The 26,356-nt window shown below is 40.4% G+C and overlaps 1 protein-coding gene across 22 annotated transcripts in view; it reads left to right on the top strand.

Annotated features, from left to right (window-relative positions):
* Window positions 1-26,356, top strand: part of magi2a (membrane associated guanylate kinase, WW and PDZ domain containing 2a) — a 208,516-nt gene that overhangs the window by 115,244 nt on the left and 66,916 nt on the right. For 21 of the 22 annotated variants that reach the window (XR_007882556.1, XR_007882554.1, XR_007882551.1 and 18 more), the window contains exons 3-5: window positions 16,777-16,896; window positions 21,435-21,650; window positions 24,286-24,496. Coding sequence is in view for 14 of the 22 variants with exons in the window: in XM_051392363.1 (XP_051248323.1) it covers window positions 16,777-16,896; window positions 21,435-21,650; window positions 24,286-24,496 (547 nt within the window). In the remaining 8 variants the exon portion in view is untranslated. Of the gene's footprint in view, window positions 1-16,776; window positions 16,897-21,434; window positions 21,651-22,552; window positions 22,726-24,285; window positions 24,497-26,356 lie in introns of those variants that run through there. The other variant, XM_051392372.1, reaches the window with a different exon arrangement.

Genomic DNA, 26,356 nt, shown 5'->3' with positions numbered 1-26,356 from the left:
CTCCTCTGTTTTACAGATGCCATTTGGCATCCCCGAAGAAGTAGACATACACAGGTGCCTGAGGATTCTCAAAGAGACATATGTTCTGATGGAGTCCACACACAGACTGCCTTTACCTCACTTATTCCCTGCAACTGCCGCTTTGAAGTGTTTCTGATATTTCGTGCTTCGATTTCCGATTAATCAATTAATCAATTAATCAACCAATATTCCAGATTTTGACTTTAGCTCATCGGGTTGTCTGATTACAGAGTTTGTCGTGCAAGGATTTAATTGAATTAAGGACTTTATTGATTAAATTAGCATTAAAATACTTTGAGCAACGGACTTGGCTGATAGGAGGCATCCATCTTCGCTGCATTCATGTCATGTGGGGCCGAATGTATCTATGGAAAGCACCGCCATTCATTGAGCTGTATGACTTCAGAGTTCATGTGAGGGTTTCAAATGACTGTGAATGATTATTATAGCACTATATTGATTACATTAAGGTTTATTAACCTTGACTTCGATGTTTGTGTACCTTTTCACACAAATCTGAGTTTTCCAGTGCTAAACATGACTGTATTCACAAGTCAGAAACTTGTATTGATGACGCCAACGTTGCATCAGACATCTTTTGGAAAATGGGTTGTCTAATCATTCGGCCTTGTGGGTGGTGATGGACTGACCTGTTTTTTTTAGCGGCAGCCATATTTAAGGGCAAGATGATCAGTCTTCATGATGAACACAGTTTGAAATCGACTTTCGGGTGTAAACAAATACACTTTTTTTTTTTCCGCTGCTGAGTTATGAACTGTCAAAGTAGTCACCTAGAATTACAGAATGTCCTTTCTCACCTGGGCAGGTGCTGTATGCCTATAGTGTCATTGCACCTCTCTTCTCTCTCCTCTTCTCTGTCAGTCCTCTCTCTATCCCTTTGGGGCTGTGTCTCTTTGTATTTATTGTTATTAAGCTGCTTATTCCCATCATCCATTCATCCATTCATCCCTGCGACTGTGCCACTGCCTTTTGATAGAGTGCTTATACATATATTATTCATTTGATTGACTCCCCCTAATCGTCTCACAAGTGCCAGAAATTAATCATTCCGGAAATCCCGTCATTTGCATCCTGTTCGGGGAGTTTCGGTGGCAGCGTTTAGAGAATCTGAGGGTTTTTTTTCCCATGGTGGAGCTTTGCATTAGCCAGGGGAGCCACTTGGAAAAGGTGTAAGCCAAAAAGAGAGACACTGGAAGCAAGAGAGGGCCACTTCACTCACAGCCAAAAAATCAATGAGGCTAGATATTCAACACTAGTCTATGGTTTTTATGGTGGCCCATAAAAACCCCATTGAAAAAGTATATATGGCATGAGATGATTTCTCTGTGGGTGAAATTGGATTAAGCCTAGTGTAAAACGGAAAGTCTGGCCTTTTTTACCCTCTCCCTGTCTCTCTCTCTCGCTCCCCCCTTGCTCGACTCACCCACCCCACAACCATTAAACTCTATAGGAAGAGAAACCTAATTACATGGCTGAAAGTGGCCATAGTGAACACTATTAAAAGGATCCAATTAAAGTTTGTGCGGCGTTGGCAGCAGCATTCTGGTAAGGGATTATTTGTGGAGGTGGAATTTGATCTGTCGCACCGAGAGAGTCGTCCATTGGCCGAGCATTTGGAGATGGATGGCGTGTGGGAGGGGCCTCAGAGCTATTCAAGTAATTGGATCCTGAATTAATGGATGCTTGAATCAAAGAGGGAATGAAAGAGAGTGACAGTGTGAGAGAGGAGGGAATAGATGGTGGAGAGAGGCAGTGGTGGAGGAAGTATTCAGATGCTTTGCTTAAACATACTACAAAGAGTTTTTAGCTGGTTATGGAACAGTCTCAGTCAAATATTGATGCCTCTGTATGACAGACACAAACACATCAGACCATCAGTGAGATTGGCTCTTTCCTATATAGTTATTTTTAATGCCTGACATGGGTCAGATTCGCTCGGATTCCCCTTGAAATCAATGAAAGAAGGTGGTGGAAACACTGCTTTAAGTAAAAGTACTAATGCACTGTAAAAAAAAAACCATTTGTTAACTAAAGCATATCTGACAGCTTTAGTTAACAAACAGTGCATTAGTACTAAGCAGTAAGCAACCTTTCCCTCCTAACCGTATTGGAGTAGAAGAAGAAAGTGGCATGAATAGAAAAAGACTCAAGTAAAGTAAGGGTACTTAGAATTTGTACTTTTACATTTTACCACTGGATAGAGGCCCATAGTATCCGTGAATGTGAAATGTGAATATTGTGAATGTCCTGCTGTTTGATTTATGTATTCTAAAACTTTATTTATTTAGGAGTCATTGTACTATTCCTGCAGAGGAAGTCATGATTCACTGTATTTATTAATGGATTACCATGACATTTGTTAGACAGATTGGGCCTATAGGAACAAAAAATGTAGCTTTTAGTGGAGATCCAGACTGGGTTTTCATCCATTAAACAATTACAGCTTTTGAAGCAAACACACGAGACGATAAACGAGAGTGGGAGGTACAAATCTGATTTGAATTTCATTCCGGTTTATTACTGTACAATGTGGGTCTCATTTTTATATCCTTGCACTCTCCAAAGTGAGATGTGGGAACATAACTACAACAAAGTTTAATGAAGCGAGAAACCTCAGTGCTCACAACTACGGTACAGTAAGTTGAAGTTAAAACTTTACATATTGTATGGAAGTACAGATAGAAGACAGTTTAGCTTGTGACGTATTCATGTCATATCTGAGTTATCATAATTGCTATCTTCTGACTTCATCGACTTTGTTCATTACAATATCCAAGTCGTAATTACGGCTCATGTTTCTCTGAAAGCTCTGATATATCAGACTGGGAGCTTAATAATACAGACGTGCCTAAAAACCAAACAAGAATGGATGACTCACATCGACCAAAGTCTGTCATTTAAAGTAATTAAACCCAACTTAAATGAATACAGTGCTGTATTATAAAAGCATTTTCAACCCTCACCCAGCCAACTCTGCAATCATAAAATAGTCTATAGTTATTTGATGATGCGAACACTCTCAAGTAAAGTCTTTTCCATCTCTACCATCCAACCTGTGTGATCTGAACCTTTCATTAGAATAAAGGCTAGAAGCAGAAAGGGAACAGCTAGCATCGCTCTGTCCAAATGGGAAAAAAAAAGCTAGTTACCAGCACCTTCAAAGCCCAATAATTCACTTGTTAAATATTGTTTGTTTAATCCATTTGATAACTGAAGAGCAAAAATGACAAGCTGAGCTTTTATAGGGTGTTACGTCACACCATTTCTTGGTCCGAACGTCTCCTGTAAAACCACAACCTTTCTTTATGTGTACAGATTAAACAAATGACAGTTATCTGTTTAATTAGTGAGCTTTAGAGGTTCTTGTAGGCAGATTTACCTACTTCTGGATGAAGCCAGGCTAACTGTTTCCCCCTGTTTCCAGTCTTTGTGCTAAACTAAGCTTTATTTAATATGAAGCTCCTGATTGTAACATGAGAGTGGTATCAATCTTCTCATCTGATGCTCTTTAAATAAGCAAATACGCAAAGATTTCCCAAAATGTCAAACTATTCCTTTTATACCTGTATATTACCTGTATAAGCCTTTAACAATTAATCTCAAGGACTAAATTGTTGTGTCCAGTGTTAATACGAATAGGAATAATGGCCACAACTACAAAAATTAGACTGAAATGAAACCAGAATTTTCCTTTTAGGAGTTTGTGAGAGAAAGAAATCTGTTTAGTTTAAAACATAAGTGACAGGGAAAGATGCAGCTGAGAGTTATACCAAGTTAGATAATTTTCTAACCTTGATGTGAATGCTTAAGTGATTTGTACGAGTCACTTGAATCCATCACTGATAATTAGTTTTCTAGCATTTCATGTGGCAGCTCAGTTCGTTATGTGTTTCCCTTTCAGTGCCGAGGAAATTGATGGCTGTATTTGTCAGAGGGAAAAATGACCCTGCATAACTAATGGACTTATTTCATTCAAAGAAAATGTTTTTTCTTTTTTTTCTTTTTTTTCTTGTAGACACGAAGTAAAGAAAACTTGCCCTGAGTTCATTCCTCTCTTGACAAACCGCCTCTTCGTTTGTTACACTCACCATCACTTGCTGCAGCACCTCCTCACTCCGCTACATCCTTCAGTCCACCTTCAGAGGAGTCTATCTAAACACAACCTTCATTATTATTTATGGAAACATTTTCTGAAAACCGATGCTCACTCCGAATGTAGCGCCGGTTACTCTAAAAGCTTCCAGGATCTGAGTAACAAGAAGGAAGATAGAATTCATGAATAATTTGCTGTCATTTTTAAAAAATTATTATTCATTATTCATGGCTTTGTATTAGCTTATATCCTTTAAAAATCCTCTGGACAACGTTGAATGGAGTTTTAGTTGAGGTTGAAAAAAAAAAACCCTGATGCCTTGAATGCAACACTGACAACAAAATCAATGCTTGTTCTGTCAAGTGTCAACTTTGTTCCCCATGAAGCCACATACGTTTTTTTTCCCATTCATTTATCACAAGTGCCATTAAGAGAGCTTTGTTAGGTCACAGTGCGTCAACACAGTGTACACAAACAGCACTTCTAGCGAGAAAAGAAGAACTTTTTTTTTTTTTACCGGTTGAGGTAATGCTCCTACACTGACAGTTTAATTGCGATGCAGACAGACCGGGGCTTGAGGAAGAAATACAGGCTTTTTGTCTTTTTACTCACTTTTACGACTCTGATTTATGTGCCCTTGATTGGAGTCGCCGTTAACTCTTACACGCTGATTGATGCAATTTGCGGCGAAATAGCAATCTCCCCTCTTGGAGTCACACTTCAGTCGCACTGTAACACATACTGTTGTACACATGCTGCTAGAGTCATCATAATTGTCACATTTAACCTTTTTCTTTGTAGAACAAGTAATCCAAGTTGTTGTCTGTATATCTGTACTATTTATATAATGTGTTATTCAATGTGAATGTCAATGTCAATGGAAGCCCTGATGGCACAAACTCAAATGAAGTCTGGATTTATAGATACAATCAACCAATCAGAGTTCAGCTGGCAGGATTAAGAATGGGGACGTTATCTTCTTACATAGCTAGTTACTACATTCATGAATAATGGCCACAAAAATGGTGACAATAGTTGAATAGTAGTTAACTCAGCTGTACACTCTTAAATCTGTATATCATCAACTAAAAATCACTTTGGCAGAAAACACCACTAGGTTAGGCCAAACCAAATATCACCTCCTCCCCAACAGAAATCAACCAACATGACCACAGTGTCAGCCTAAATGATGAGAGAGATGATAAGAAACTTAACACCCTCTGAAAATCTCCTGACCTCCTGTGGTCTCAGCTTGCGGCGGTGATGTACAGGTGTACTCCAGGACCCTGTGACATCACTGTTGGGTGTATTTACAGGTGCTACAAAAAGCACCCAACCATACCTGAGTAATTTGTGGTCAGAGGTGATATAGGCTGGAAACTTTTCACCAGAGAGGGCAGCAAAACACCGCTTTTCAGCCGGGTGTGAAGTTAATGCCATAAGCCTGTAAATACAATCATTGGAAATCGAGTAAAAGCAGCCCGGGGTTCAAAGGGTTAAGCAAGTGGGGCCACATTAAACAACACAGGATATTCCTGCTGTCGGGATCTCCTGTTGGTTTAATAGTAAAGGGCTTTTACACACATTTCACACATATACGCACACACACAGTGCCGCTGTAGGGTCAATGGCTAGAAAGGGGCAGAGGTGATGGCAGTATGAGATAACTTAGCTTCTGGTATTAAAGGGCCAAGAGGTCTCAGTATGAGATGATTACCACCATGCGGAGTGTGATTATTATTCTGGCCCCTCTGACCCAACGGGCTGTCGGTTCAAATCCCTCGCTTGATCCTATGAGTTTACTGGAAACACACAAATTGGCTCTCCTGACGTTGCAGCTGTTGACGCTGGAGCACTGGGAGGGTAGATGGTGTTGGATAGATAGCAGGGTTGAAATGGGGGTTGATGGGATACGTGTCAGATTGTTGCTCTGAACCTTTGGGCTAAGCTGTCATGATGGGGCGTTATAAATGTATAAAAGTGATGCGGGCCGTCCTGAAAAACAGATTGTGTCATTGGGTGGTAATGTGCTCGAGCCAGCGTGGCCCTGGCTGGGGGGGATTAGGCTGACAAAGCAGCACGTTCATATCCCTGATCACTGCACACACACACACACACACACACACACACCCGGAAAAACAACCACCCCAGGGCCACATATCCAAACGGATGACATCAGCTTCCCCTTAATCTCTCCATATCTCTGCCCTCTCTTTTGCCTCCCTCTTCTTCTTCTCCTCGCTTTGTACCTGCCCATTGTCGGGCCGTGTGTGTTTGTGTGTGTGAATGCGTGCTACGGTGCGCCGGTCCTCCCTGGATTCAGAGAAAAATTGGAGTAGCTGCTTAGAAAATGAAACGGCCTTCTTGTGTTTTTCTCTAATATTTTTTCGGGGATCTCTGCAGATTAAAGCTGGTTGGCGGTAACGCTCGCTCAGCTGCCGCCTGTCAAGAGTCTCCTCCACAGCTATGAATTATTAGGGTGGTTTTTTCTTTTTCACTTCAACATTCTCCTCCTCCCCCCACTTGCAAACATGACAGCTTTGATTCCCATGGAAGTTGAGATGCGGAGCAAGACCAAAGGCGATCTCTTTTAGTGGCATGCTGGAGGAGCAAGAAGAAATAGAGAGGGAGCTTGAGATGCGATGAAAGGAGCCATTCACATCTTCCCACGAGAGACAGAAACGAGGATAGAGGAGCTCTGATTCAATTCTCAATGATAACAGATATCATGATGACATCCCTGTGTAGGGGTAGGTTGTTTTTACACTGTGTATATTTATCTTGGCTGCATGCTGTATCACATGTGTTGGATAAGCCCAGAGTTACATCCCGAATGTCAGGCTTACTTGTTGCTGCCAACTTTTGGGGATTCACTACCACGTCTGGTCCCAAATGTGTTTGATACGGCACTTAATCAATACAGAGAGCTCTTCGCAATGACAAGCCGATCGGTCACTGTCACGGACATCTGCACTGAGCTGGGGACTTTGTATTCACACAGCACCAACAGTTTAAGATGAAGGTGTCATTACTGGCCATTAACTAGAGGATATGTACGTCGTTTTTCATGCTGCTGTCATATTATCTGCATTTGCTGGCATCAGCAGTAGAGTGTGTCTTTTAGATAACGTGCCGTTTATTTTTTAGATTAATCAGTAAATTGTTTGGCGTAAAATATTAGAAAATACGGTAAAAAAAAGTCTGAACAGTCCAAAATATTAAGTGCACTCTCACATAATGACAACAAAAGGCAGCAAATACTCACAACTGAGAAGTTAACGGGAAGGAATCAGGATATATATTATTGCTTGAAAACAGATTTCAAGGATTCTTTGAAATAGTTCCTGATTCATTTTCTGTCGGCTGACTAATTTTTTTGGCTCACTCAAATCAGCAAGTTCACTTTCTGCTGAAAATGTGTGTATTAACAAATGCAGTGAAGAAGAAGAGTGCATTGCAAGTCAAAAAAATTGGACTGAACAATGCAAATGTTTCAGTTTGCAGATGTAACGCCATAGTTGCTGTTTGTTTAAGAAAACTCCTTTAATGTAATCAGATTACATTATTGTATCATCTGAATATGCAATAATATCATTTCTAAAACAGTTACTTTTACTTGTTCATTAATTCTGATGTCAAATTGGCTGAAAATACATGATGTGAAACTTTCTGTTAGTGTATCACATCATTTAACAGCCCATTTACAGGGACGTCTTGTCACATTTGGACAGAGTATTACATTATCAGATGCTACAACCCATCCTTAGTTGATGTAGTTTGTCAGGATTTGAGGCTTGTGCTCCAGCTTCACACTGACATGTGCGTTTGAATAAATTAGATTTCAAGCAGCCCTCCTTGATCTTCTTACATGAGCTTGCAGTAACAGTGTCACTGTGATTTTATTTCCCCAGCTATTAGCATCTATATATGAATGTTCTGCACTTACAATAGGTTGCATGGAGGAAATGCTCTTTTGGATATGTGAGCAAAATTCAATTTGAAAAAAAAAAACACCCATTGAGAGTTTTTGGTAGAACAGAAAATATTAGCATTAGCTAGTGTGAGTAGCTGCAAAAAGAATATCATGAAAAAAATGTTTGGCTGAGAACAAAACCCAAGCAATCGTTTACGCAGAGGAAACACAAATAAAAATGATTTGTTAAATCTTAGTTAAGATGTAAGTAGTTCTCTTACAGCTTCTCCACTTTATTTCTGTTTGTCTCTTTTTAATGCCCATTAAAATAAATTATTTAGGGGATACTTTGTGAATGCTGTGGTATGAAGATTTGAGATTTACAGTGGTGAGACTGTAAACAGACCAGGAGATTAATACCTTCAACTTTTAAAATGCTGACGTCCACGATGATTCTGCCCTTTGCATGCCCCCTTTGCCACCTCTTTATCACTTTATCAGCCCTCTCCACTCAGTTCTCCCTTCCTCTCTTCTCTCCTTGGGGGGAGGATGCCGTCATCAATATCTCTGGCCGTGTTACAGGCGGTCCACCCAGCACCTCCTGGAGGGCAGAGCTATTAATGGAATTCAGGGGAGGGCGTCAGAGGTCCAACAGGCAGGGGAGTGCGGTTCATTGCCTGGCTTTCTCCAATCTATCCCACATTACTGGCTGTCAATAAGCAGGGGAGCAACACAGAGTCATTCTCACTGAACTTGACTGAACTTGAATGAACCTGAAATGTCATTAAGTGAGAAAAATGACGGATCTTTGGTCAGGAACCAAGAGGGAGGTTCTGTGTCTGTGCTTTGCCAGGGAACCAAAACACTCCCAGTCGATATGATTAGACTGCAAAGCAGTGATATTAACTTTCATCATGAGCTCAGTGAAAACAGCAGCCTCCATTGCACTCCCTACTCAATAGACTTTATTACCTCTTAAATGATATGTAATCACAGTTGATTAAGACCCTGCACTGCATCACGCTTTCATCAGTGAAAACAGTGAATAAGCACATCGCCACACGTGCTGTCTATGAAGGCAAAATGCAGTGAAAGCAGCTTTTGGTGGCACGCTGCAGCGGTTAACTGTCCTCCGTCAGTCCATTTGCCCACAGGCAGCAGGCAGGCGCTGAATGGAAAACTAATCCATCCCTCTAATGCAAGGGCATTACGGCTGCCCGTCACTTCCTAATTGGCTAATGGCTAGATTAGGGTGGTTACAATAGGCAGTGCTGACACTGTCTTGGCCAGTCATAACAGAGGGTTTAGGGCGTAAAAGCACAGGACCTGCCTCAGACGTCCGGTCTGAGGCAATTGTCCACAACACTGGCCTGTTATAACAGTAAAAAAAAGGGGGGGGAGGGGGAGCACTGCTGGAGGCTAGAAGCTAGCTGATCCTGTCTCTGCCCCCTGACCCCAGTTTAGCCTTGTTACAGTATATACTGTATGTTTTTAAAGCTGTATGACACACAAAACACGAGCAGATCTAATACACCTGAACTTAATCATTTTTGACTTCATCAGCAGCAATAAATATGATTTTTTTTAAAAAGAAAGATTAAGCTCTGCCTCTGGCTGTATGGCAGCTGCTGTAATACCACGAATGTTTAATCTTAGTGGCACTTACTTTTCTTTTTTCTTACAAGTCAAACATAAATCCAACCAGATGAGTCAGAGAATGATTTTCAAGCTCTGACACAACTGAGATTGTGCAGAAGGGACCTCAACTCAATAGCTGGATGAAATTGCTATTGCTTTGTACATTTGAAATGTGTGTAGAGTAGAAGATGAAAGAAACAAGAGGGACGGTGCAAAGAAGAAGAGAGACTTTAGCAAAGATGATGCAGTGGATGGATGAATACAGTCTTGTTCTTTCATGAATTCTGTCACCTCAACCGCGGTTGTCATCCAGACTGCGTATTTCCTCATACACCACGTAGAAACAAGCTCAATAACATTCAGATATATTGCACTGAACTCATTAAAGACAAGCACTCAATAAATGGCTAACAAGGCCTGTGTTTTGCTGTCTGTATTTAAACCAGAGGGAAGGAGATGGATTAATTGACACATTAATTTAGCGATGCCAACAAGCTGCTTAACATTAATGTCCACCCAAAGCTACAGCAATAACAGTAAAATATATGCGGTGTTGTAGTTAATTAATTTAAGGGTACTATCGCTGCCACCAATTGTCAGTACATTAGGGGGAAAAAGTCATCTGTTGCTGAGATTTCTAACTAAAATGAGAGCAATACACGATTTTAGTCACTTGGAATAAAGCGGCATTTATTTTTCATAATGAAAAATCAGACCAAGTAATAGACTTTCTCTGTAATATTCTACGCCAAGCTCTGTGGTACACAGAGGTCAGCAGGTCACCGTCCGCTCGAGGCAAGCTGGCTAATTAATTCACCTGTCAGTCACAAATCAAAGGTGACGCCCAGGAATAGAGCAGCTTCCACATTTAGTTTGACGAAACAATTCACAATGTTCAGAACCAAGTGTTCATTAAGATGATAAAAATCTTAACAAACAGGTCTACAGCAGTGCTGGCAGCTCTGTGAGGTTGGACTTAATCACATGCTGATAGGGCTGCAACTAACGGTTATTTTCGTTATCGATTAATTTTGATTTAATTTCTAGATTAATCATTAATAGGATGTCAGACAATGGTGAAAAATGTCTCTCAAGGTGATACTTTGTCAAACCAAAACCCAAAGATATTCAGTTTAATAAAATATAAAACATAATTTTTATAATTCTCCATGTTTGAGAAGCTGAGACCACATTTTTTGCCTTTTTTGTTTGAAAAATTATTAATGATTTTTGATTAATCAATAATCCGAATAGTTGCCGATCAATTTTCTAATGATTGACTAATTCATTAGTCGACTAATAGTTCCAGCTCTTCGTGCTAACATGCTCTGAATGACCATGCTAACGTGCTGAGCAAGTTCATTGCCATCAGTTCAGTAATTGTTGAGAGTCTGAACCAAAGTGGTGGATCGACATTGCCAAACCCTGGAGCCACAACATTTCCTGTAGCTGAGGGCAATTAACAAATCAGGTTGTTTTGACCAAATTCAGCTGCTCCAGGTTCTGGGAAAGAGAAAGTGCTGTGTTTTACCCAAACCTCAGGACAGAACGACCTGACAAACCTGCTCCATTTTCCATTCAGACTGTCTCAACTTTCTTAATTTTCTCCCAAAAATACCAAACACTTAACTTTCAGCTTGTGCAAGTGGTCTTACATCATATCTCTCCTTATCAGACATACATTGATTTCCTTATTTTCTGCCTCTCTGTCTAGATTTATTAAAACAAGTGATACTGTGCAGCTTGAAACAAATACGTTAGAGACAAAAGTTTGTCATTTTTGACATTTTTTCTTTTGTTTCGATTGTTTTACTAAGTAACTGGAAATAATTAGTTTGAATGGTCATGGTATAATCATTTCCTCAGGGTCTTTACACAGGCTCTGACTCCCTGTCATGAATTCACTACAATCTCTCTCTGTGATGCCTCGGAATATTCTCTGGATATAAATCCTTTGTTTCAAATAGAGGCCAATGTTTTTGCTTTCCAAAGAAAAAAAAAAAAAAAGATTGTCTGGGTCGCTGTTGAGCCTTTCCCTATTGCCTACAGTTATCTCAGGTTCATATTGTGCTCAGGTTATAATGTTTTAACTGTGAAATGTGCAAATTTGAAGCCAAAGATGGAGGTTGTGCGTTTAATACAGTATGTTTTATTAACAAGGGGATAGCTTCGAGCGATGTTAATGTATTCTCTAGGAGCAGTAGTCCTGGTATGAAACCACTACAGGTGTTAGCTGTGACCGGGGCATCCGGTAATGGTGCTCAGCTGCGCAAGTGAGAGTTGGACTTGTGGCCTGTGGTTGTAAAGTTGAATCTGGCTCGAGGACGTGCTGGAGAGCAGCAGGGTGGCTGTAGGTTACAAGGGCCTCAGCCCACGCTACAACTTAAGCTGCTCTCTCATCCATTACACGTGCTGCCTCTCTTCATACGTCCCTCTTTCTGCCCATGCGTGCCTCTTACTCCTACTACCACAATCTCAATAGCCTTTATCATCCCTCCCTGTCTGTCTTCTTGTGCCCTTTTTCCGTCTTGTTAACTTGTATCCCAAGCGAAGAAACCAATCCCATGAATATTTCCTGCAAGTAACAAATTACCTGCTCACTAGTCCACTCTTCATTGTTGAGATGTGTTTGTTGTCATTTGAGACAGCAGCAGTAATAGTTTAAAGGAAGATCTATATTTTTGTTTAATGCTGGACAGCAGATGATGCCTTCAGCATACAAATTGATTCATAGTCTGGTGGCGGATTTCATCTGTTGATAGCACCACCACTTTGTGCCATGTCATGCTTTAATATCTACAGTTTATCCCAAAGTAATTGTTTTTACATTTAGTGGTTCACTTTGTGACAATGGGAATGTTTGCCAGGTCTGGTTAACTACTAAACATGAAACTATTGCCTAGAAAGCATTGATAGTTGGTGTAATCATATAAGAATAGAGTTCCTCCTGAAAAAAGGGGGAATATTGACAGTGTCAGTTTCAGGGGACAAGCTTAAAATCTTAATCAGCAGAAAGAGGTGGCTGGGAAACAGCAGCAAGTAAACTTTTTGAAGAAGTAGGATATCTTTAGTTTACTTTAATGAATTATTTCTGTTGTTTACATCCTTCACATTCTAGTAGATTCAGAGACTCCCGTGGCTACTGGTGGTCCCAAAAGTTTAGTTTTAAAGGACTGATTTTAGCAACCATTCTATTTTCTTTTCCCTAGTTGTTCAGCCATGCAGTTATAATTGTTCTGACACAAATATGTTTCCTCTTCAAAATGCCATAGACCAACTGTTATGCTCAGCTGTGTTATGTCATCACATGACATATGTGCATGTGCACACATTACATTACATATGTGCATCTATACACATTACATGCAATGTGCACATGAGATGATTCTTCCCTTCTGAATTTTGCCCGGTCTGTGGACATGTCATTTCCTGTGAATCTCTTGTGCATATGCATGTGATTTGAACACATACATTTAATTTCTATAGCAGGATAAATACCAGCCATGAATACAGTATCAGACATTGGGTTTGGTATAACTTTAAAGGTTTCTATGGAACTGAAGTTGTTTTCATGGCTTTGAAAGCACTGGGTGTTGATTTATGTTGATTTGTGTCTTGCAAAGAGTTTAGGCTTTTGACACACCTGGGATTTATTAGCTGTCATGTCCTGACACCTTTACCTGCTCCTGATGATCTTAAAGTAAAACCAAAAGATTGAAACTGCTCCTCTGTTTTTTTTTGGAGCAACTCTAAACTTCTAAACATCAGTGAAGCTCCTGGTTTTTGTTGTAAACATGTTTGCATGCTTTGATGTTTACATCAAAGTACCATATGTCTGGTGTTACTGAGAGGATTATTAAGCAATTCTCCAATTTGTTTGATATTTTCTTCTTCAACAATCTCCACTGACATTGGAAATAAGTATGATCTAGTTTATCTTTTGAGATCTATATCTCTTTCTGTATTTCTCTGTTTCATTCTGTCTCTCAACTAAACAGGAGCCTGACAAAGGAAGGATGTCTGTGAAAAAAAAAACAATACTTATTTTTAGCTTCCCACACTCCTGATATGGCCCACATCCAGAAACACACCTGAGGGGATTTGAGAATCCAAGCTCCCGCAGGCTGACAAAATGATGGACGGCGTATTTAACCTTAATGAGTTTCCCAATTTTCTGTAATCAAGGCATTGTAAATAATGATTATATACCTTCCTAAAAATACCCAAGATCATTATTGCTAAGCTTCACAGAGGTTGCTATATTTTATATAGAATCGCTGATTTGCACTACAGGACCATGACCCATATAGAAAGGACTGAAAATCGAGAGGCATTGTGGTTGCCTCCTTTTAGAAATTGTCACCCGAGAGAAGTCCTCACCAGAAGATGCTGCTAAATATAGTTCTGCAACATCAAAGGTCCTCTTTGAAATGTGTGTGCTGCTCAGTCAGTAGCTCTGCCTGTGAGGCAGGCTAATCTGACGGGTACACAAGCCCCCATGCAGACAGACACAATCAAGAAACTCTCCACTGGAGGTGTGACACACACATACCTACTCACACACACATACATATGTTTTACACAACAGTTTTTCCAGCAAATAACAGGGTTCCCTGCTGCTCATTTGCTCTTAGACACAAATTGCTCAGTCAGCAGGTTACAGTTTGATGTTTAAGCCTCAAAGGTCGTCGACAGTGAACTCCCGCATAGAGGTCTAAAATAGTGTGTACAGGGTGCCACTTTATTCCATATGATAGTCATGTTTGACAATTTCATTGCTTGTGGAAGAAAATTACTTCTGTAAACAACAACCAGAGTTCAACCGCTGTAGTCTCCATCAGACGAGCTGATTGTAAAGATTTGTGTGGCTTTAGTTTCTCCATTTAAGGACCAATCAATCTGCATATTAACAAGACAAAATCGGAAAGGCTTGGCAAGCGGCTTAATGGCCTCATTTGGATTCATTTTCTATTCATTACATTGTTTGATGCCGTCTGGAGAAAGTTGAAACCATATCTCTGGAGTTTTGATTGAAGATGTTTTGCTGTTCTAATGAAAAGGCTTCCTCAGTTCAGAAATGACAAAGTCATCAATTCAGTAATATGGATTCAACTTTTTCAGACATCGTACCAGCCCAGATGCGCTGAACAGACTCCCTGAGAATGACTTTTAAATCAAAAGGTAGCCACGCCTTAACAAATACCCTTCTTTATCATCTAACTTATTTAAGACTTGAAACTTTTTTTTTACAGTCATTAATCAAGTTAGAAGTAGGGTCATTTTTCCATAAGACTCAATACAATCAACTTATTATTTGCAGCCCATGGAGCTTGCCCCCTGCTGGCCATTAGAAAGAATGCAATTTTAAAACACTTCGTCATTGGCTTCACTTCACAGACCAGGAAGCTTTGTCCTCTAATTATATACTGTCAATGGTCACATCTCTTTTCTACTTAACATGGGCAGTATGTTTCACATCACTACTTTGTCACGTTATGTGTACAAATGAGTCCACAGCCTGAATGCTTTGGCCATTTTCCCATTTTGAAAAATTATCACTTGTCATCCCTTTTGACATCTTTTGACGTTTCCATCCCACTGTAGTGTGTGGCTGTTCATAACAGCTATTAACACTTTTACCTTCAGACCAACAACACATGGACAAAGTTGTTTGTTACAAGCATACGCTGGTGCACTCTTGAAACAGCTCTTCAGGGGGGCTTGTCGGAAGGCCGAACAACTTCTGAAACCCCCGCCACTACTGTCTGATGTCTGAATTAGGGGAGTTGTGTCCAACAAGTTCTGTAACTTGACAGTCTCACGCACTTCACGCCATGATTGGATTTTGATCTTCTCCATCAAGATCTCTCTTTTTTAGAAACTATTTCTATCACTTTTACAAACAAGCCTTACCGTGCCTTGTAGAAGAGACTGTCTGGAAATGTACAAGATTATCCCACATTTAAATAATCATTGCTTCTACCCCTTTTATGATGAACTGCTTTTCAATCTGCCTTCGAGTGCGGCTGTTCGGAACAGCTATGAACACATTTATCTTCTGAAGGTGGTCAGAAAACATAGAAACTAGTTCTTATCTAGCATTACCGGTCTACCCTTTTTTCCCATAGGTTAGTCAGAAAAACTGCTTTTTTCTGATTAGTTCTCTTTGTGAAATTTAAGGTTTTCTAATGAATGTTTGAAAGAAATTTAATCTGCATACTCCTGGTCTCCCTGGTCCATGACTGCACAGTACAGTACCTTTCACAGGCATCGTTGCAGGAGCGATGTCAGGTGGGCTTTTAAAGTCAAATCACCTCACACCACCTACCCGGGGTGATCAGTGGCACAGTTGTTCCCCTGCTAACTTTAAAACACACAGATGGACACTTTATATGCCGTAGTGAGGGTATAACAAGTGTGTTTTACGGGCTCCTCTTTCAGTGTGAACAACCCTTGCTCAGATGTGAAAACCCATTCAGCACCTCAGGGGTAGAGTGCCTGCGTGTTATCACAGCCGGAATCGGTTTTAACAAGTCTAATTAGCACACGGTGATGAGGAAGTATTTAGGATGTCGTTTGTACCTCAGTTTAACATGATAAATACTTTGACACACATTGTTTTTGGAGGGGTGAGGTGTCAGTGAATTTGACTTAAAATGCTGCTATTACAGGGTAAAATATTTTCATCACTCCTGTGTTGCAGTCAGCTGGCAGAAGTGCAGCTCCCTGTCATGGAGTCCTCGACATGCTGTCAGCCCCATGCAAATTGACTTGATTTCTCCTCTTGGTGTCCAAATTGCATCACTTAGCTCCTGAAGTGGTACCTTGCCACTCCCCCCCCCCCCCCCCGAAAGCACACTGCTCAAATATTCAGCCTCTGCTGTGCGAGAAGGAAGGAGACAAGAAGGAATAAAGAGGGCACTTAATGAATAGAGCAGGGTCAGGGTCAGCGTGTTTCAGCTCTGGTGTGTTCTGATCTTTTCTAAAACACTGACAAAGACTCACTTTTATTCAAAGTCTCCTCTCATTCAGCAGTGATGAGGCGTTCAAAGCCGCAGAAGCTCTAACTCTTCTCGCTTATCTCCTGCAGGCACAACCAGGCAGCCCAAGGAAGGAGAAGTCCCTGGGGTGGATTATAATTTCGTGACCGTTGACCGGTTTATGGAATTGGAGAAAAGTGGAGCCCTTCTAGAGAGCGGAACATATGAAGGTAAGGATTTAGTTAAGTCACGCTTGTGATTGCAGTCAGTCCTCTTTGTGATATTTCTAATTTTTTATGGAATATATGCTGCAATTGGACACCCCAGGCATTTTTCTCGCTGTGAGTGACAGCGGTTTGAATGACCGCTGAGACGGGCTCATCACTCCACGTCCACACACTGCACTGCACAAGTATGCTTCCATCCATCCATCCATCTTTAAGCTTTTGTGGAGACAAGAGTATCATCAGTCATGTAGGACACTGAAAGGAATCCTCTGTAAATTCTGAATGAAGAGAAGCCAACACACACACACACACACACACAAACACACACATACACATGGATGCAGTACCTTCATGTTGGCTCTCTTTTGGCTCAGTCCTTGAGCCTGAGCTGCAGTGGCTCTTCAGTTGCCTAATCAAAACAAACAGACACTATCTATCCTCTCTCTCCTGTGGTTGGACAGGCCCGAGGCTTGGATTTTAAACCACTCGAAAAACGCAGCCCGTGGTCTGCCTGGGCACCTCCAACTCTCAGGAGACCTCTGCCATTATATAGATAACACATAGCAGCTAACTTTGTTCTCTCCCGCCTGACTCGGGTCTCTGTCGGCCTGCCACCACTGCAGGAAGGAGAGGAAAAAAAATTGCAGATGGCCAATTTAACGGTTGGTTGCCAGAAGCAATGTTAGATAGTTTAGGCGATACGAGCTGCCTTCCGCCAGGAGAGGGAGATTCTTCTGCGTGGCCACTCGGCCATCGTTCAGCGTTTTATATATTGTAATTATTTAATGGCCAATTAGATGTGGAAGAGAGAGAGAAGGGTTGAGATTTAAAAGGAAGGCTGTAGTGAGGATCAGCTAGCAGAAGAAAGGTTGTATTGTTATTAGAAAGACTGTGAACTGCTGACATCTCACAGTTAGTCACTCTGTTTAAGCCAATACCTCAAATGAATTGAAAAATGTAAGTCACAGAGTAGGAGGAACTTTCTTCAGGTAGGTTCCAGAGCTGAGGGGCTTTGACTACAACAGCCTGGTAACCTTTAGCAAGTGGCAAACTCAGAACATTTCATTGCTGCAGTTAGAAACACGACTCCATAGTTGCAGTATTCATTTGGCATTGACCCAAAATCCAAAAGGGTATTATCAGTGTAACCTTCAGCTTTAGCGCGCTGTTAGCAGTACACGCAACAGCAGTTCATAGATAGTATATTTTTATCTAAGAACCAGATATTTTCTAACGCAGTTGCTCATCTTTTGTACCGATGATTAGACAGGGAGAGTTTCCTTCCCATCCAAGGCCAAGTCCCCTGATACAGGCCAACTAATCCCTCAGCCGGGTCAGTATATCAACTGAAATTTGCTCATTGCAGATATCTCAACATCTGCATATATTTTAGTCAATCAGTTACAAGAAACATTTGAACAGCGAGCACAGACAAGTTAACTTTTCAACTGTAAAACACATTGCTCAGTTCTTACAGTATCTTGGTCACAATACTTCAATAACCAAATTCAAGGTATCCTTATCCAGATATTTGTTCACGTCATGTTTGTTTATAAGAAAAATCTGAAAAATATCAGTTGATATATAATTGATGAACTGCTGGATATTAAAGTAAAAATTCTTGTTTATTTCAACCTGGAAAGATGTAAGAGACTTGCACAGCTTGTCCTTATATACATTGTTTTGCACTAGTCATCTCGATAGCAGCGGTGGCTAGTGAGAAGTTAGTCTTGGTAGTTATTGTCGATGCAGAAAGAAGACTTTCTGGAACCCTAGTAGCCCAAAACAACCCCTTCCATTTTGCTTCTGTATTGTAAAATATGACAACATCAAACAACATTTGATGATCTTAGTCCTCAAAGGTTGTGATTTAAATCGTGCTTCAGCATTTCTTTTGAATATTTCCCTCTGTCCAAGAATTAATTTGGTGGAATTTGTTTTCATTTCTTTTCCTCAGTTTTATCAGCACATAAGTGAGACTCTAGACTGAAATCAATGCGATGTTCAGGTGTGACAGCAATTCCACCACGTAATCAAACTTCAAAGTCCATGTTTCTCTCATGCTGCGGGTTATTTAAGTTCACACAGGGAGCACTTGCACCATTTCTTCTTTCTTCTCAGAGGCAAATCTTCAGCTCATTAAGGCTCCAGGATTTGTGTCTGTGGTTCGGGGGTTCTCATCCCAACAGTCCCTGTAATCTCTTTACAGCTGCTTCCCCACATTTTCCGTCGCAGCCTTCATGTTTTCCAGAACATGAACATGATGTTTCAATAGGTCTTTCCAACACAGAGGGGGACACAAACTGATATTTTTTTAAATCTCACTGGCTATGCTTCCTGTTTCCAAAACAGTATGCTGTTAGAGTTTGTGTCTAATGTTCAAGCCCAGTGCAGAATAGAATAGAATAATCTCCATGGATTTTTCAAACACATCGTCGCCTCATGTCTGATATTTCTGCCAGGGACACTTGAGTGGAGCTGAAGAGATAAATAATATGGGCCCATCTAGTACCAAACCTAGTGCGAACTGCTGCAGACCTAAACTGTGGCTCCTCTGAACTGATTCCGTGAAGACAATCTCTTCAATTTACTTTCATGCTGTCGGATTTAAAATAGCCTCAGAGACAAGCAAGTTTCTTAAAGAAATCTCTCAGACTTTAGACCAACACGACTTAACATCTCACTCCAGCAACTGTTTCTTGCACAAAACCTTGCTTGTTACTGTTTGTGTGAAAACCTACAAAATGTCACATTTTCAGAAGTTAAAAATGAGAACCTAGTGTTCGGCTTGACAACAATATATTTTTCTGTTATTTCTCTGGGTTTTAAAGATGTTTTACAACCCTGAGAGTTGTGGATCTTCCTCAAGCCAGAAGGGAACATTTAACCTTTTGACACAATTTCCCATGTACCCCCCTGCATATAAAGTCGGTTTTATTTCCTCAGGTTTTGAGCCGTTGAGATTTCTGCTGTAGCCGCAATTCAAAACATGTGAATGGAATTTTCTTCTGTTCTGGTTAAAGCTTTGAAAAGTGACATCTAACAACTCAACTCTTTCCAGTAGTTTTCAGCATTTTTGACCTTTAGAAGAAAATAGTCCATAAAAAGAAAATCTTCACAGTGACCCTCAAAGTAAACATGAAGTTATGAGGTTTTAACAATGACTGATGGAGACTGCTGCAGGGACTGAGCTGCTGTCAGGAGACAAGCTGAAGGACAGTAAAATATAAAATCAACATAGACGACTGGAAGGAGCTGTTGACTCAGAGCCAAGTGAAAAACTGCAGTTCCCAGCGGTTGGCAGTTAGTAGTGGGCAGACACCAAAAACTTAGAGTTACAGTGATTATTCAGTCATATGCCAGGGAAATCCATGCATGGTCTAATAAGTGACTGATGAGAAGATGTAAGACAACAACAAATTATCCCCCAAAATTGGTGAAATTAGTTCATGACGAGGTGTGTGCATGTCAGCGTGCCTTTGTTTGCAAATATGCGTTGCTTTGTGCAGATCTTATAACTGTTGTAATATTGTAAGACATGATGTGATCTTGATCCCCCAGCTGGTGTGTTCAGGGATCAGCTGGCTTCGACTACTCCTCATCCTCCCTGTAGCTGGTGCATCCTTCGACCTACTGCTCCCTCTTCTCTCATCCTTACTTTTTACTCTGTGGGCCTCTTTGCTATATTTTAACTCTCCTTCTCTTCATTTTTTCATTATGTGGATTTAATGTGTCAATTTTGCTATGTTTTCTGTTATTAAGATTTAATGGAAATGCTTATTTAATTCAAGAATCTTGTATGTTCTTGTTTGCCATGTAGGCAGCTTTTTAAAGGTGTACCTTGGCAGAATTGGGATTTAAGCTAAATGTGTAAATATGTAGGCATGTTAACACACAGTGACACTGCTAACATGCTGATCCTTTTCACATAATATTTACCAGGTTCACCATCTTAGTTTAACCTGTTAGTATTCTAACACCACAGTTGAAGTGTAACTGAAAGTCATTAGTTTTGCACCAAAGTAATAGACGAATTACATTTTGATGATGGCATTAGATGGAAAGTGTAGGGATGACAAAAGTTATTATAATTAATTCTCAAGGGACCTTGAATATCTGTATATGGCAACCAACCCAATAGTTGTTGCTCAAAACAAAAACTCCTCAGAAAAAGTCACAGGATCAGCAAAGTCATTAAGATTCATTCTTCTGGGGATCAGGAATTTCTGAATCAGATTTCACAATAATCCATCCGATAGTTCTTTGGTATTTTCTTCTGAACCACAAGTGTCAACCTCATGGTCGTCCTAGAGAAAAGTCAGAGGATCACCAAAGTTATTAGAATTCATCCTTTGTGGACAGTGAATGTCTGTACAAACATTCATGACAATCCATCCAGTAGTTGTTAAGATATTTCATTCAGACATTTTTACACCTTCAGCCATGCAGCTAGCGTTTCTAAAATACGAGATTTAATCATTTGGCATATAAAAATGACTTTGGTCTAAATGTCTCACAACTCTTCCTCCTCTTTGTTCCAGATAACTTTTACGGTACCCCGAAGCCTCCGGCTGAGCCCAGCGCTCTGCTGCTAAATGTAACGGACCAGCTGTTGCCGGGCGCCAGACCCACCTCCGAGGGCAAGAGGAAGCGTAACAAGTCGGTCAGCAACATGGAAAAAGCCAGCATCGAGCCCCCAGAGGAGGAGGAGGAGGAGAGACCCATCGTCAATGGCAACGGTGTTGCTGTCACCCCAGGTCAGCCCCGACAACGACCTCCACAGACGCAGAGGCAAAGGTCACTTGAGCCAGAAGCCTCGTCATGACAGCTAGGTTTGAGGTCACGCTCTATGTCTGGCTGATCCACAGGATCAGTTGATAGTGTTGTTTAAGTCATAGCAACTGGCTTCTCTAGAGTGGTTGCCTAGCAACAGAGACAGTAACAGATTGCTTTTACATGGATTTCTTGGAAAATGATTTTATGGCAGATTATCACTTTTAATTGGTTACACAAATATCTTTATGTGCAATTTAATGACCAGATATGTAAACTCTAAATTATAATTCACTCTTACAGTCAGTGATTACCTCTGCAGTCCAAACTGTTTATGTTTAAAGCATTAGTGCCGTTGCTCTCCAGAATATGATATAATTCATTAGGTTTCATTATCGAGCACTGTCTCAGCACAGATAGCTAGAGGGCATACACATATATTGCTCTCCAATTCAACAGGAGTCTGCAGGCTCTTTTAAAAATCAACATTAAGTGTTTTCTCTCACTTGTGAGTGAGCCCTGTCCAAACCATTGTTATCCTCTCTGTAAACTCTAAAAATAGGAAGAAGTGACATTCAACACAGTACGCAACAAGACCAAACCTCTTGAGGTTGTTCTTATTCATGAAATAATAGAGAAAGACATTTCTTGGAACAGATATTAGTCTTCAGCAACATTCAGAGTAATGTACTGACTAAGACACACACAGAAACCCTTTGAACGCATCCCGTGATCACATGATAAGACCATCATGAAAGAGCCTTTATGAGTGATTTTTGTGATTCCAAATCCAAAACCATGCTTTGGTCCTGTGACTTTCTAAGCTGGTTTTATGCCCTCAGGACAGCAAAGTCTCTCACAGTAGTCAGAACAGCACAATAAGTCAAAGTGTTTGGGCACTGATCCCAGTTAGTGCCAGCACTCACTCTTATGTGTGATTGCTATTTTTTTTAAAGATATGTTGAACCTTTAGGGAACTGTTAAAGGAAGTGTTTTAAGAAAGAAGGTTTGGTAAGAGGATGAGATTTTGGTTTCCCTACCACAAGGAGCTCAAACAAGGTAGGACCCTTAATTGGTAAGAGAAATACATACATGTGCATATTTCAACATCTCCTACAATATTCTAAAGTGTGCTGTGCAATACTTATGGTGACTTTTCTTGTATGTCAACCTTCTAAAAATGCATAAAAAGTACTTAACTTAAGGGAAAGATAGAAAGAAAAAGAAAGACAAACTCATTTAAATGCAAGAAATAATACTGTAAATGTAAAAATAACACCTAAATGACAGGTAGATGTATATAAAGATCTATTATTCTTATTTATTCAACACCTTTCCTTGTGTTTACAAAGTGATTCAAAGGGTAAAAAGAAAGAAAAGACAGAATACTAAATTAAATGCACAGAACGGTTTTAAACCGGATTAAAAATAAAATATAATGTAACAGAATATATAATGTGACAGCATTCTTAATGTTTATAAAGTGCATAATTTAAATTATTATTAAATTAGATTAACATTATGTGTAAATTAAAAAATGTAATATGAATGTTAAAAGTTAAGATGAATATAAAAAACTATAAATAACAAAAAAGAAAAGGCACAACTGAAAATTAAATAATGTCAATTTATATAATTGGATTTCTGGAGGTGATGTAAACGAAGGTGATGTTTTTGCCCACCTGATCTCCTCCTAAGTTATTCCGCCTTAGCGGTCATAATCGCAAGGACACAATCCCCGTTTAGCTATATCAGTGATCTCAGCCAGTTCACCGGTTCATAAAGGGTTAAAAGTTCTGTAATTGGAAAAATCCCAGTGTCCAGTTGTTATCTACATTTGCTCTAAATGATGCAGTCACTGATTGTACCCCTGAGAGTTGAGACAAAATGCAGGGACAGGAAACATTTCTAACTGATTCCTATCGGCAGCGTTGAGATGCTCGATAACTTCGGGCTCCGGGCTGTGCAGTGAGCCATGTTTGATGTTAAAGTGGGCTGCAGCGTTCAGCTCAGGAGGAGTTTTGTCTCTGTAGATGGACAGAGTGTGGGCTGACCAGGAGAGCTGAAGGGGAATCAATAGAGCACAGCAGGCTCTGTGATCTAAGCAGATAGCTACCTCGCTCTTTCCCTCCCATAGATTATCTCTGAATCCCCCCTGCTCTCATTTGTCCCCTCTCCACTTCCCTCCACCAGCCGTCCTCAGGAAAAGCACACACACACACTTCTCACCATCTCTTTCTCTTTCTTCCACACACACCATTTCTCTCTCTCTAACACATTCACACACTGCCACAACTCAAAATAGGGCATCACAGCCAGCTACTCTCTCAATCTCTATTGTCTCTTCTGCTTTATTCGTCTTTCTGTCTTGTTAACCTCAATCATTCCCTCTCTTGCCTTCACCTCTCTCCTCTCTTTCCCCTGAGTCACCACTTCTCCTCACCCTTTTCTAATCATTCTTTCCCTTTTTTCCTCTGTGTCCACCCTAACCCCAACTCTCAATCAATCTCTTTTCCCTGCCTCCTACCACTCCTTCTGCCTCGCTTCACCTCCCTTGTCCCTCTCCTTTCTTGAGCGATGATGTCGTGCTTGTCTCATCCTGCCCCGTTGTCACCTCAGAGTCAAGCGAACATGAGGACAAAAGCACAGATGCTTCGGGGGACATCGCCCCGCAGAGCAACCCAGCAGAGGCCCCAGCCGAGCCACCCAAAGACGACGGCCTGTCCCCAAAAATTACAGTACCCAAACCAGAGGAGAACGACGAGCTAGGGCCACTGCCTGACAACTGGGAGATGGCATACACAGAGAAAGGAGAGGTCTACTTCATCGAGTAAGTGTCATGGTTACATCTAACCCTGCTCCAGGACATTGCGTCAGTCTGTGCATTGCTGATGAAACTTGGATATTTTAGTCACTCAGGTGTTCCTAAAACTCACTGCAGAAATAATGCTGAAAATACAAACTGAGCAGATGGAAGAAAGTCTTCTTAGCGACTTTTAAAGAAGTATTAAAGGATCTTTATGACCACTTGGAGGCAGAAGAACAAGCTATAAACACAACAATTATATATTATCATCTAATAAAGTTGCGTATTTACGCATTCCAGCAGACACTGAGGAACATTAGCATTCATTTAAAGTTATATGACTGCCAGCTGATGAGTGTAAGTCCAATATCCACTCCTCTTTTAGCTGTTTTTGATCTCCATAAATATGGTTGCTGTGCAGGTAGAGCTTTGTTGTTGAAAACGACAGCATTTGGAAACGATCTGGTGAGAGTGAACCAAAGCAATAAAGTTGAAAGGTTTTGAACCAAACAATGAGCTAAAAGGTGCTAAAATGCAGCTTAAAGCTGGGGCAAACTGCAGGATTAGGTTTGTCACTAAGACCGGCCCCTTTCTTTGAGCCATGGCTAATATAAAAATATGAATTAGTGCAGGTTTAAAGTAGTAAAAAAACCACTTTGGGTGGTGCAAAGTAATAAAACAAAACAAAAAAAGAAATCAGACAGAGAAAGGTATCTTCTATTAACATTAGCTGTATTGTAGCAATGATCTGCAGCATCTTAAATTTTTATAAGGACCCTGTGGAGTTTCCTTGTAAACAAAGTTCCTGTTTACATTCAGGATTACTCACCAAAATACATCGAGTGTATCTTAACAAACATGTTGAGTGCATTTCATTCCTCATAAAATATCTGCAGAGCCAATTCTCTGAAGTGAAACCATTGGAATGTGAATGAATGCGTACTGTGAGTCAACCTTTTGCATAATAATAATAATAATAATAGCAAGCAAAACAGAGACTTACTTGTAGAAACATTTCTCCACAGTGCCACTAGTGGTCAAAAACTCCACATGGTACCTTTTAAATAAAAGATGTCTTACTCTTTGTCTAACTGTAACGGAAAAGAGAAAGGACTTCAATGTTCCACTCAAAATCTGTACAAGTATAAGAGAAACAGAATCAGAACAACCGCCGTGAATGCCTGTTTCCCACCATCTAGTGAGTTTGTATTTTCATTCTCATGTAACAAAATTAAATTGAGCCAGGTGGGCCAGGTAGCATCTAAATTTACTTCTGTATATTCCCCACAGAAACCCACACATACAGAGACCGTAATTGATGCTTGGTGGTTTAATGAGATTTAGAGGTCCCCAGAAATACATTGCTACACCGAACTCTGTTATACAAGCTCTAAAGTTTAATTCATTGGGGTTGTTAGCCTTTTACAGCTGCAGTAAAAACTGTGGAGGTGAGTCTTTCTTACACCACAATAATGGAGTTGCCGTGTATTTTTGTAGTGGTGCTGAGGGAATTGAGTGTGTGCATGTATGTGGACATGAGTTCTTGTATAGCATTAACTAATGTAGCCATAATGGGGAATAATTCTGCTATTACAAAAGCTTTTATTGCTTCAATAGATCATTTCAGTCATCAGGCTAAATTTCTCCACAGCATTGATTGAATCCAAGCACGCTTGAATGCATCATAAACTGCTAGAAGCTGCACAGCAACACCAGACTAAGAAATGAGGCGGCGGTGATGCAGTTGTCACCCAGCCAGGCACATGTTGCCTCTTCATATCCACAGAAACAGACTTTCATTTCCCTCCACTACAGACGAGTCACCGTGCATCTCCTCCCTTAAAACAGAAAAACCTCACTCTCTCACATCCATCAAGCAAATTA

This window comes from Dicentrarchus labrax, unplaced genomic scaffold (assembly GCF_905237075.1).
Source record: "Dicentrarchus labrax unplaced genomic scaffold, dlabrax2021, whole genome shotgun sequence".
In the NCBI taxonomy this organism is placed as follows: domain Eukaryota; kingdom Metazoa; phylum Chordata; class Actinopteri; family Moronidae; genus Dicentrarchus; species Dicentrarchus labrax.
The sequence above is the reverse complement of the archived record's forward strand: the minus strand, read 5'-3'. Positions and strand labels throughout refer to the sequence as shown.